The sequence below is a fragment of the Histoplasma capsulatum genome, assembly GCF_000150115.1.
Source record: "Histoplasma capsulatum G186AR genomic scaffold supercont2.1, whole genome shotgun sequence".
Classification (NCBI taxonomy): domain Eukaryota; kingdom Fungi; phylum Ascomycota; class Eurotiomycetes; order Onygenales; family Ajellomycetaceae; genus Histoplasma; species Histoplasma capsulatum.
In genome coordinates this window covers 1310072-1322335 of record NW_025544801.1, presented here as the reverse complement: position 1 = coordinate 1322335, position 12264 = coordinate 1310072, and the positions used below count along the sequence as shown (strand labels likewise).

Sequence of the window (12264 nt, the reverse complement as noted above, 5' to 3'; positions counted from 1 at the left end):
ATGAGAAACAAGGCCAACAGGTAAAAGCATAAAGCAAATCACTCAACACAAACAACTCACAATAAACGAAAATACGAAAAGAAAAAAAAGAAAAAAAGAGAGAGAGAGAGATTGACATAGGAGAGCGTTGTAACTTAAAATCAAATACGGTGTAAAAAAGATGAAGAAAAAGATGAAAATATAGATAGCAAAACAGGAGAAGATAACTTTAACAAGCAAATGCAATGCAGCTCGCACCAAAGAAAATATATAATAATAAACACCAAAACCCCCCAAAGATTCATTACAACATATCTAGACGGTCAATTCTCCCCGCCCCAAGGCACTGACAACAACCAATACCGTTGGTAATTCGAGATACGTTCCTTTCCTATATATAATAATAGCAATACATTTTTTCGTCTCAATTCTCTTCGTGGCCGACAAGTCGACTGCAGAGGAAAATACAAAAAAAAGGCGAGAGAGGGAGAAATAAAGAAGGAGCGAAATGTTGAAAGGAATGGAAAACCTTACAAATGCACATGGACGGATAAACAAATAAAGAAGGTAAAATAAATGCCAGAACGTTAAATGCCAAAGGAGAAAATAAATAAATAAATGAGAATAAAAATGAAAATAAAAACGTGTACAGTACATCGTAGATATAGCAGATTCCGCAAAGGAAAACGATAGGAGAACTCTCCACCCACCATATCAGTCACTCAACCATCGACAGGGAAAAAAACGTCCCATCATACCACCCGACTACCCGCACGAATCTCAGCCAAGTTCTTTCGAAAGCGGGAACTCAAGGTCCGAAAAGCCCTTTTTCTGGGGCCGGAAGGAGATGGCTGTGAAGGGGGAGGGGGAGGGGGAGCAGATTCCAACGCCAGTGTTGGAGTAGGAGGGGGGAAGGAGCCGTTGTCGTGATCGGAGACACAGTCTGGTTCGGGCGATTCTCGCGGTGGAAGCTCCGCTGCCTGAAGCGATGGCGAGGGAGGAGGTGAGGGTGCAGAGGGTCGAATCGATACTATAAACCCAGACGATGGGGAAATGGCCGTGGGTGCTGTTTGAGCTTTTGCTTGCCCCTGTGCCTGCGCATGCGCAGTAGGGGTGGGAGTAGGAGGAGTAGGAAGAGGGCTATCAGGCGGAGATGTGGGGTAGACGGTCTTAATGGCCGTTACTGTAACCGTAGACACAAGAAACTGGGGCTGCGTGGATGTCGGCGATTCTGCTACGGTTGGTAGAACGTTAGACGGTGAATTAGAAGCAGGGAAGCTATTGCTGGGTCGGTTGGGCAGTAATGGGATGATGGCCGGGGGATTCGATTCTGGATCGGATCTCGTTGGCTGAGGGGTCTGCGAAGAATCTTCAGGATAATCCAAGGTTGTAGGATTGGTAGGAGTTGTGGCTGCTATTTCTGTGGTGCTTGGTGAGGGATCGGGCAAGTTTCCGTCTGGGTCTAGAGTTAAGGGTGCGAACCCTGGTCCACCATCGTAACTGGGTGTAGGACTTGATCCCAGAGTAGAGGGTGGGTTGGGAGTCACAACATCACTAAGCGATACTGATGGGGAAGTAGCTGTGACTGCGGTCGCTGGACCCGACCCTAGTATAGTAAGAAACAAAGGACCCCCTGACGGGCTAGGGGAAGCATCTCCTTCAGGGGAGGGAAAGATAAGGGAAGTAACCGACTTTTGCCCGCTGCCTGAGTTGGTAAAAGGTTGTGCAGGGGATGCTGTAGGCGTAGGGCTTAGGGTGGCAAAAGTACTTTCTGTTGGGAGAACTAAAGTTCCTGGGATGATGGTAAATACATTCCCGCCTTTGTTGTCGGTGGTGGACGGCTCAGGAGACGCTGTAAGCATGGGCACTAAGGAACTTCCCGATACCGGCGTAGAGGGAATTAAAGGGACTATAGCGGGCAAGGTATCTGAAGGGGATGTGTCTGGTACTTGGGTTGCTACGGTTTGCAGTGGGCACGGTTAGAGACTCTGTCCATGAAGGGGGAGTTGGTCAAGGAGCAGCGAATGGTGGGTTGGGAGGGTGGAATAAACATGTACGAAAAAAAGCACTGCAGCTATTCTGTAAAACAAGAAGGCAAAAAGAAGAATGAAATTGGGATTACAGTAATTCCGCGTGTTATTACTCACCTGCAACAGGCACGGGCGGGTAACCACAATCACCCGCCGGATCTGGCCTCGTCTCCGGCTCCGATGCTGATGATGGTGATGGAACTGGTTTTCCACTAGTCGGCAGAGGCTCCTGTGATGCTGCTGTAGAAGGCGTGGACGGTGGTGGAGAATAACCCGAACCCAGATCACCTGGAATCGTTGGGGCTTGCAGGTTCTCGAATTGGGTGGGTATAGCAGCAGAGCCCAAATCCTGGCCTTCAGCAAATTTCAACGTAGACGGCTCTCCCTGGGCTACCACCTTAAGTTTACTTGCAGACGTGATATCGATATCCATGCAGGTGGTGTATATCTCCTGGTGGCCGGCAATGCCGTTCTTTTCATCAGCGATGGTTGGCCAATCCCACACCCAGTACAACGTATAGGGTTTTCCTTCAGGGGCATTCTTGGGTAGGGCTAAGTCATGCTGGCACCACAGATTTTGTCCCTGTGGTGTATCGTTTTCATGAGGAAACTGCTTTTGACGTTCCTTGGAAATCTTGTGGTCGTTTATTTGATAGCATCTGCCATCATCATAATTCTGCACCGAAAGAAGCATGCCCCTACGATCACCACCCGTGCCATCCTGAGTCCAAACTTTGTGGATTGAAGTGAACTTATCGTCAGGTTTGGGGTCTGTGGTGCCGTACACATATACTGTGCCGCGGTTCTCTGGCTTTCCCGGAGTATTCGAGGGGATTGTTACATGACCGTTTTCCTGGTATCTCAAAGCGACGGGGGAGCCAGGTGGCGCCTTGAGACGTGGTTTCCCATCAGTTTGGACTTGTTTCATTTGAGTGTCCTTGCAAATATTATCAGTCGGTAAGATCTTTGGTGGTCCTGGAGGAGGTGGACCTGGGCGGCTGGCTGGAGGTAACGGGAGCAGATATTGCATCATGGGGTCTGAGAAACCAGGTTTGTCGCGGGGGACATATCCCCGTGGAAAGCCAGGATCCCCGATAAATGTTCCATTTTTGGCAATAACAGTGAGCTCCTCAACCCAACTATGTCCAGCAACAATTGGGAAGAGATAAATGATATTGGCCATCAAGGCCAGGGATGGGCGTAGCCTGCGCATGTCGATCGTGGTTCAATGTAGTCTTCTTGCAAGTGGTACGCGAGGAGACGTGATGCAGGTAGAGTGGTAGAAATAGTGAAATCAACACACTTCAGTGTAGGAGACGAAGATGTCGATTGTGAGAATGTTGATTTTGCTGTTGTATTTGATAATGTTTGAAGGAAGACACGGCCAGCGATGTCGCGAGATATATGTGGATGCTTCTATCAGTGTCAGCAGAACTGAAAGGAGTGAAATGGGACATTTCAAGCAGAGAGTTGGTGACACGCGAGTTGCAGGTAGAAGCGGATTACCATACCACATTATTTCCAGGGAGAAAGAAGAGGAGGAAGAAGGGTGATGGTGGTTTGTGGAGAGGGGCAAAATATCTGGGTGTCTAGGTGAGATAGGGAACTTACCATAATAATATTTAGCATTCAATCAATGAATAGATTAGATAGCAAGACGCAACACTCATCTGGAATTATAAGTGAATGAAATAGGAAGTCTGAAAAACCAACAGCCGACCATAAAAGTGAAAACAATGTGTAAGAGAATGCCATTCATTCATTCAAGAGGAGCAAAGGGAAGTTCCCCTGGCATATATGCACAAGTTATATAAAGAAAGGAGAAGTAGAGTTGACAATGGCATTCATTGCCACGCTTTGTTGCCCGCCTGCCCACTGATAAATAGCAGAGCGCTTATATTAATAATAACTCTCAGAAACGGAAATATCCAACTAACCAGGGGATATGAAAAAGGGAGAGAAAGAACAGAGTACCCAAAAATACCTGGCCGAGGCAGATACATGGGATACAAATAGTAAAATGATAAACCCCAGGACAACGACTACATGATAGCCGAGACTCCATTCCATATTGATGTTTGAAGAGAACGGGGCAAAATCGCTTTCCCAGTAGTATCCAGAAGCTTCATTCAAAAAGATGGGATCTCAGCCAATCGATGGCCAGTGGGCAGCCATCAGCCAGACAAGATGGTTTGCAGTTCTTCAACGGACGAGGGCTTTCGCGCAGGGCAAAAAAACGTTGTTTCAAACACGCTGCCCTGGTCCCTGGAGCTAAGTAACTAATTTCGCGAGCCGCCCGAGATATATATATATATATATCCAACGCGTTCCATCCTCGATCCTGGGCTGCCATTCCACAGCGGCTGTGGGTATAAATAATAGTGTTAATTATACAGGCGATGGGTAACAAGGCGGGAAGTGAGGAAGGAAAAGGGTCCACTGTGATGCGACGGGGTGCAAAGAACTGAAATAACTCTTCCTTTCTTTCTTTTCCCCACTCCTACGTGAGCAGGAGCTAGCAGGGCAGTTACCGCTCTCTCCTGCTGGTCGCGCGCGCTATCCGAGTGTCTCTTTGTCTTCGTTGGAAAGGATGTGGCGCGTCCAGAGAATCGAAAAATAGCGGTTTGAACTTCACCGGGCGCGACATATGGAACCAGGGGACCAGGTGGGTCCCCCCGAGAATCCAAGAATGAGTTGAACGCGGTCAGATTTCGCCCGCTTCCTCACTGCGATTTGCTGTTGCTGCCCACAGCGAAGAGGGAGACACGCGAAGGAGATCGAGGACGACGAGGGGAAGATGGAGTTCAGTGGGAGAAACCATCCATCATGGTTTTGGCGTTGTTCCACGCCGGTAGGGTCTTGGGTGCCCGGACGACGCTGACTGGCCTTTGGCTGGCTGCTGAAACAGACCTAACTAGTTGGGCGACTGGGCGAGTGTGTGGGGCTTTGAAGGATCATCCGCTGCCACACGACTGCTGCAGGCAGGATGGAGATGAAACCAGGGCTCCCAGAGACATCCAAAACAAAACAAAAAGCCTAAGTGTAGAGCTTTGAAGGGGTCTGGCAATTTGCTATGTAAATTTTGAATATGCCTATCATAGCCTCAAGTATTTATCGCGAAGAGGTACTCTCCTGCTTTTTGTTTTACAACAGTACAACCCAGTTAACCTGGAAGCCTGACCGTATAAACAAGGGCAAAGGAAAAGGCAACAGCTCCTCGGGTGAAACCGCAATATTCAAGAGTTGGAGAGAGCAAAGAGGCTCAGGCTCAGGCTCAGACTCAGGCAGCATCTGCCTCCTGATTCCATCTCTTCTTCAGAATCTATGTGGAGCATGGAAAATATGCAATCACTGTGCAGTTGTTAAACCACACTGAACTGTACAACCTAAAATTACCTTTTATTTTGTTTATTCACCTTCTGGTTCTTCAAAACAAATGAATATCCCGTGGATCAACTTGTCTTTGAAACTTGTTGTTGGCATCTAAAACCTTGACCCATCTGATATACGATCGATCGTGCATTTACAGATTTACCAGCATACAGAGTAAATAAAAACTGATTCAGATATCACCAGATGCTGTAATCCATCATGAGCCCATTTCCCACGTCTTAGATGGTGAGGTTAGTTATCTCAACATAAATCATTCTCAATCTCCTCCCTTCGCCTCCTCTTTCCTATAACTGTTCATTCCGGAACTGATGCATACAAGGATAAATGGGAGCTATGGAGGAAGGAAAGTTTCGGGAAAAAGAGATACACAATTTCTCATTTCCATACGAGCGAAATCTATACAGCATTGGGCAGCTTCCATTTTCAGCTGCTAGGGGTAAATGTGTATGGGATAGTACGGTATTATTAAAAAAAAAAAGGTTCAACCGTTCTCGACAGTGGAGAATACTGTACATAGCACATAGGGAAGACGAAAGGATGACGAGATGAGGGGTTGTAAGAGAGCATGGCACGGTCAAAAGCATTTGCAGGACTCTGCGTATGGCCACTGGTCAGTGTCTATGTATGCATGAATGAATGCATGCATCAAGGACAACCGACTCCGATTAGCTGGATCTTGCTTCGCTTGTTGTGTGACACGGTCCATACGTCATATCGAGGGTTTTTTAGGCAAGGAGAGGAGAGGAGGAGATAGGGTTGAAGTTGAAAGGACGGCTGGATACTTCTTGCGATGGATCTGTATAACATGACATCAAGATGACCTTTGTTTTGTTCTACCTTTCTCAGATCTGAGGGAAATCCATCCAGTTCCAGTTACAGTGGAATCAAGGAAGGAGTGTGGAGCATACCCACATACCCACAAACAGGGTGTCTCTCACATGTTTCCGACGCGAAAAAAATGACCCCGCCCCGTCATGTTCGTGTTGCGTCAACGGTGGAGGGCGAGTATCGAGTATTCCGATTCGAGGCACCTTATCAACCGATCCCCCGGGACTACGGGAAGAAGCATGTTATTGCCCGCATGTACGGACCGACAGCCGGGCAGGTTTTGTTGGTCGAGGATGGGGTCGATTGATGGAGGGGTGAGATACCAGACTGGCCACGAGGATAGCCGGGTTTTGCATTGGCGTCATGCATGAGGTGCTGCAACCAACTTGTTAACAAGAACAACACCACCACCAACAACAACAACAATAATAGTAGTGTCAAACATCTGAGAGGGTTGAATCATGAATGGGGCTTGAATTTAGAGTAAGCGGGGGGAGTTAAAAGGTAATTTAAAAGTAAAACTGAAAGAGAAGTTTATCAAAAGAACAATGCCAGTATACGGCTTTAGGTTCATAACGTATCAATTGCGGCTGCTGGACGCCTCATGCCCGGACGCATCCACTACTGCTGTCAGTCTGTCAGCGTCAGTTAGTGTTTGTTAGTGACTGTTGTCAGAACTTCCCCAACTGCATCCACAGAAGCGCCGCTGCCGGAAACAAAACAAAGTCTGTATCCCCGGAACAACAGGATAATCCGACAGTTGGATCAGCCCGGAGCAGCCTAGCGCGTCGCGGGCGGTGAGGAATTGATCACGAAATCTGGCTGCATCCTGGCCTCTATCCTGGCTCGTATGTAACGATGCTCTGTGGTTATTGGCCTGGGCGGATCCTGGGTTCTGGGTTCTGGGTTCTGGGTCTGGGTCGAAGGGTTCCAGCGTTGAGTCGGTTAGTCGGCCAGGCTAAAAAGGGGCAAGGGAAGGTTTGCTGCCAACCACGACAGAAAAAAGACACTAGGAAAAAAAGTTTTACGACTTGCGTCAGTCCTGCTGCTCCTCATGCTGTCGAGGGAGGCCACTTTCCTTCCACTTACCTTCTTCTTACAGGGGCCCCAAGCAGCAAAATAGCAACCGAATTCCCCCCCCTTTGGTTCACCTCACGCAACAGCCGCCCTCTTCCTCACCATCTTCGAATTTTATCGCTCCCACTATGCGACTCTAGCAACAGGCAACTCCTCCCTTTTCCTACATTGGCTCAATTCCTCCTTCCGTCCATCTTTCGCCGAGCCTGTTCCCTTTTGTGGAGCTTCCGCAGTGACTTGTGTGGTGCGAATCGCCTCAGCCGCTACTAGTAACTTACTTTTAAGTTAGGGGAGTTGAGCTTGTGCCCATTCTCTCTTTTTTGATATCATCTCGCGTTTTCCATTCCGATCTTTACCCCCATGGTCGATATTCCCTCCTGAGTTGTGTTGGATTGAATGTCATATCTCTTAACTCCGTGTGAGTGTGAGTGTTGCTAGCTGTTACAGTCCAAATTCTCTGCATGATCTGGAAATTAAAACATCCCTTGGTTTCAAGGCAGCAGTAGCAGCACCGGCTGTTTTGTGCACCCAGAGGGGCAAAACAGAACACCCACAGAAAAGTAACAGTAACCAACACTTTGCCAATGAACTATCTAACATTTACCTCTTTGTCTAGGGCTTCGTATACCCACCATCGCGTTTTCCACTCCTTTTCATCCGGTCCCTCCGAATCATACCTAAGCCCCCCTTCAAATGTCCGCTGTGAGAGTCCTGAGATAGCCGCTCTCTTTTTCTTTCTTTCTTTCTTTCTTTCTTTTTTGCTCTGGCCGCATATCGATCGAGTCTCCGTCCCCCAACACTTGAAATCGTTCTTGGTACTTGGAAGCACCATTGGTTTTGGTAACAAAAGGAGAAAATCACCCTTCTAGAAGGGGAAGAAAAAAGAATTAATTAAGGATTAAAAGATCTTAAGACGAGAGATCATTAGCTACGGTTACTCGATAAAAATTAGGATAACCATGAGGGGCTCCTGGCTTATCCCCAAACGTTTCCGGAACGTCAACGCCGCCGATTCCGCAGAGGCTGGATGGCTCAATCGCCGCTTAACCACAGCGCTGCAAAAGGTGGCTAGCAGAGCCTGTCTACACCCCATCCATACTATCGTTGTTATCGCGCTGCTGGCGAGCACAACCTATGTCGGGCTGCTTGAGGGGAGTTTGTTTGATGCCGCGAGAGACGTGGGCGCAGGCCCGGGGCAGCTGGATGTTGAGTCGTTGTTGAATGGGGCGCGGACTCTGCGTCTAGGAGAGACTACGGGTTGGAGATGGCAAGTTGGCAATGATGCGCAGGTGGAGGATACCAAGGTATGCACGTGTCCTTTACCCCATCCCATCTCTTCATTGACCAAATAAAAGAAATCAGAAAGATACAAAAATTGCTAACCGACATTTTTTGGTGTTGCGAACCGTGCAGAATGTCCAGCACCTAGCATTGACTACCTTCGTGTTCCCGGATTCGTCCGCGCGCTCCCCGCAAGCACCACCACAGGCGAGAGACGTCGCGGTCCCGGCCAACTGCTCCGCGGTGCCCATCCCACATACGCCCAATATGCTCTCACCGATCTCACACGATTCGTCCCTGGCGTTCGCAGTGCCCTATGACCAGATTTCGGAGTTCTTGCGAGCAACGCAGGAAATTCCAGAAACGATAGATACCAAGGACGGATCGGCCGAGCAGAAGAAATGGATCATGAAGGCGGCCCGTAGCTCTGGTTCTGGATCGCGACGCGTGTTGCGCATTTGGCTGACGGATGCTTGGAATTCGTTCGTTGACCTTTTGAAGGTGGGTATGCTTTTGCTGTCCCTTCGGAACAATTGGATGGCGTCACGATTGACTAAAATTGAGATCATGTACTAATTTCTTTTCTGATGGATGCAGCATGCGGAAACCGTGGATATAATTATCATGGTTCTTGGATATATATCCATGCACCTAACCTTCGTGTCTCTGTTCCTGTCCATGAGACGCCTCGGCTCCAAATTCTGGCTCGCGACCACTGTGCTATTCTCGGGAGTCTTCGCCTTCCTATTTGGTCTCCTTGTCACCACCAAACTTGGTGTTCCCATAAACATGGTACTCTTGTCAGAAGGCCTCCCCTTCCTAGTAGTTACGATCGGATTCGAAAAACCCATCATCCTGACCAAGGCTGTCCTGTCAGCTTCGTTGGATACTCGCCGCCAGGTCCCGCCTAGGCAGACAGGCTCAAGTATTGCCGCCTCCTCACCAAGCTCCATCCAAGGCGCCATCCAATTCGCCATCAAAGCAAAGGGTGTTGAAATTGTCCGCGATTACTGCATCGAGATCGGGATATTGGCTGTCGGTGCTGCGTCTGGCGTTCAAGGGGGTCTGCGACAGTTTTGCTTCCTTGCTGCATGGATCCTGTTCTTCGACTGCGTCTTGTTATTCACCTTCTACACCACGATCCTATGCATCAAGTTGGAGATCAATCGGATCAAACGACATATAGCTCTCCGCAAGGCGCTGGAAGAAGATGGTATTACCCGCACCGTCGCGGAAAATGTGGCTGCGAGCAATGACTGGCCGCGCATGAACCCCGAGGGATCCGATGCGAATGGGCAAGCCTCGGGAAATACCAACGGGGTGTTTGGCAAGGAGGTCAAGGCGAGCAGCGTTCCCAAGTTTAAGATCCTGATGGTGGGCGGATTTGTTCTTGTCAATGTGTTCAATCTGTGCACGCTCCCGTTCCGAAATCGCGGTGATGGCTTGCTTTTCCCGGCGCTGTCGAAACTTTCCAATGTCCTCTCGCCTGCTCCGATCGATCCGTTTAAGGTGGCGGAGAATGGGTTGGATGCAATTTATGTGGATGCCAAGAGCAAGCAGCAGGAAACCGTTGTTACGGTGCTAGCGCCGATCAAGTATAACCTCGAGTATCCCTCTGTGCACTATGCTGGAGCGGAGGAAGGTGGCATTTTCGATATCGAATATACGGATCAGTTTTTGGATGCTGTTGGGGGAAAAGTTATTGAGAGCTTATTGAAGAGTCTTGACGATCCGATTATCAGCAAGTGGATCATCGCGGCTCTGACATTGAGTGTTATTCTTAATGGATACCTGTTTAACGCTGCGCGGTGGAGTATTAAGGAACCGGAACCTGTCAACGAGATCGCCAAGGAGCCTGAGATTGACCAGGAGAAGGAGCAGAGGAAACAGGAAGTTAAGGCGAATGGCACACTTCGCTCGCGAGAGGAGTGTGGGAAGTTGCTCAAGGAAAAGATGGCACCCTTTTTGACGGATGAGGAGTTGATTGATCTTTCGCTTCGCGGGAAGATACCTGGTTACGCTCTAGAGAAGACCATGGAAGACCCAAGCATTCCCCGCATCGATGCGCTGACGAGAGCTGTCAAGATCAGAAGAGCTACTGTCTCACGGAACCCGCAAACTGGTTATTTGACCAGCTCACTCGAATCCTCCAAGGTGCCGTATAAGGACTACAACTACACCCTCGTCCACGGCGCCTGCTGCGAAAATGTCATCGGTTATCTCCCACTTCCCCTCGGTCTCGCAGGCCCCCTAACCATCGACGGCCAAAGTTATTTCATCCCCATGGCGACAACGGAAGGCGTCCTGGTCGCCAGCACAAGCCGTGGCTGCAAGGCCATCAACGCCGGCGGCGGCGCCATCACCGTCATCACCGGCGACGGCATGACCCGCGGCCCATGCATCGCGTTCCCAACCCTCGCCCGCGCCGGCGCCGCCAAAGTCTGGCTAGACTCCGAAGAGGGTCAGACCGTGATGAAAAACGCCTTCAACTCCACCAGCCGTTTCGCGCGCCTCCAGTCCATGAAAACGGCCCTGGCTGGCACGAATCTCTACATCCGCTTCAAAACCACCACGGGCGACGCAATGGGCATGAACATGATCTCCAAGGGCGTCGAGAAGGCGCTACATGTCATGTCCACCGAGGCCGGGTTCGAGGACATGGACACCATCTCCGTGTCCGGGAACTACTGCACGGACAAAAAGCCAGCTGCGATCAATTGGATCGACGGGCGCGGGAAGGCTGTTGTTGCTGAGGCGATTATACCGGGCGACGTAGTGCGGAGCGTGCTGAAAAGCGACGTCGACGCGCTTGTTGAGCTGAATATCAGCAAGAATCTCGTCGGGAGTGCGATGGCGGGCAGCATTGGCGGGTTCAACGCGCATGCGTCGAATATCGTCACGGCCCTCTTCCTCGCGACGGGCCAAGATCCCGCGCAGAATGTGGAGAGTAGTAACTGTATCACCATGATGAAGAAGTTAGTTCTTTCCCCTTAGCAAAAGAAGAAGAAAAAAATCCCTATTTCAATCCCCCCCTCCCTTCTTCACCCACCCCCACACACCACTAACTGACTTCCTCCACACAATCAACAGCACAAACGGCAACCTCCAAATAAGCGTCTCCATGCCCTCCATCGAAGTCGGCACAATCGGCGGCGGCACAATCCTCGAAACCCAATCCGCCATGCTCGAGATGCTCGGCGTGCGCGGCTCGCACCCGACAAACCCAGGCGACAACGCACGCCGTCTCGCGCGCATCGTCGCCGCAGCCGTGCTGGCAGGCGAGCTCTCGCTATGCAGCGCCCTAGCGGCCGGCCATCTGGTCAAGGCGCATATGGCGCATAATCGGAGTGCGCCGGCGTTGGCGCCAGCGACCGGAACGCGAACGGAGGCGTCAACAAGGTCTGTCACACCTGTATCGGCGGCGGTGGGGGCGGCGACGGTGGGGTTGGGGATGACGACTGCTTCGGGTGCGGGGCGGTGATTGGGTGGATGGTTATACATGTGTGCTGCTGTCTACTTTGTTAAGCTGTTTTTCCATTTTTTTCCATCTTTTCTTTCCACGGCATATATGGAGCGTATATATCCCCTGGATATTTTTGTTTTTTTTACCTCCTTTTTGCAAAGAAAAACCCATATATTAGTTTATAATGTACTTTAACTTTTTGGCCGCAAAAAT

General features: G+C 49.8%; 4 protein-coding genes across 4 annotated transcripts; 2 read left to right on the top strand and 2 right to left on the bottom strand.

The window, feature by feature from the left end:
* Positions 1-731: 731 nt before the first annotated feature.
* Positions 732-3222, bottom strand: HCBG_00417 (uncharacterized protein; the record flags this gene model as incomplete). The annotated part of the gene is made up of 2 exons (XM_045427467.1): positions 732-1936; positions 2127-3222. The coding sequence occupies 2 exons, from the start codon at positions 3220-3222 to the stop codon at positions 732-734; spliced, it is 2301 nt and encodes a 766-aa protein (XP_045291442.1).
* A 1186-nt stretch (positions 3223-4408) lies between these two features.
* HCBG_00416 (uncharacterized protein) lies at positions 4409-5311 on the top strand (the record flags this gene model as incomplete). Its single annotated transcript, XM_045427466.1, has 3 exons — positions 4409-4427; positions 4762-4945; positions 5203-5311. 3 exons carry the CDS (start codon positions 4409-4411, stop codon positions 5309-5311), a joined length of 312 nt encoding a protein of 103 aa, XP_045291441.1.
* A 1499-nt stretch (positions 5312-6810) lies between these two features.
* HCBG_00415 (uncharacterized protein) lies at positions 6811-7942 on the bottom strand (the record flags this gene model as incomplete). Its single annotated transcript, XM_045427465.1, has 4 exons — positions 6811-6865; positions 6989-7145; positions 7475-7573; positions 7912-7942. 4 exons carry the CDS (start codon positions 7940-7942, stop codon positions 6811-6813), a joined length of 342 nt encoding a protein of 113 aa, XP_045291440.1.
* A 324-nt stretch (positions 7943-8266) lies between these two features.
* Positions 8267-12069, top strand: HCBG_00414 (HMG-CoA reductase; the record flags this gene model as incomplete). Its single annotated transcript, XM_045427464.1, has 4 exons — positions 8267-8611; positions 8721-9089; positions 9186-11563; positions 11679-12069. 4 exons carry the CDS (start codon positions 8267-8269, stop codon positions 12067-12069), a joined length of 3483 nt encoding a protein of 1160 aa, XP_045291439.1.
* Between the last annotated feature and the right edge of the window lie 195 nt (positions 12070-12264).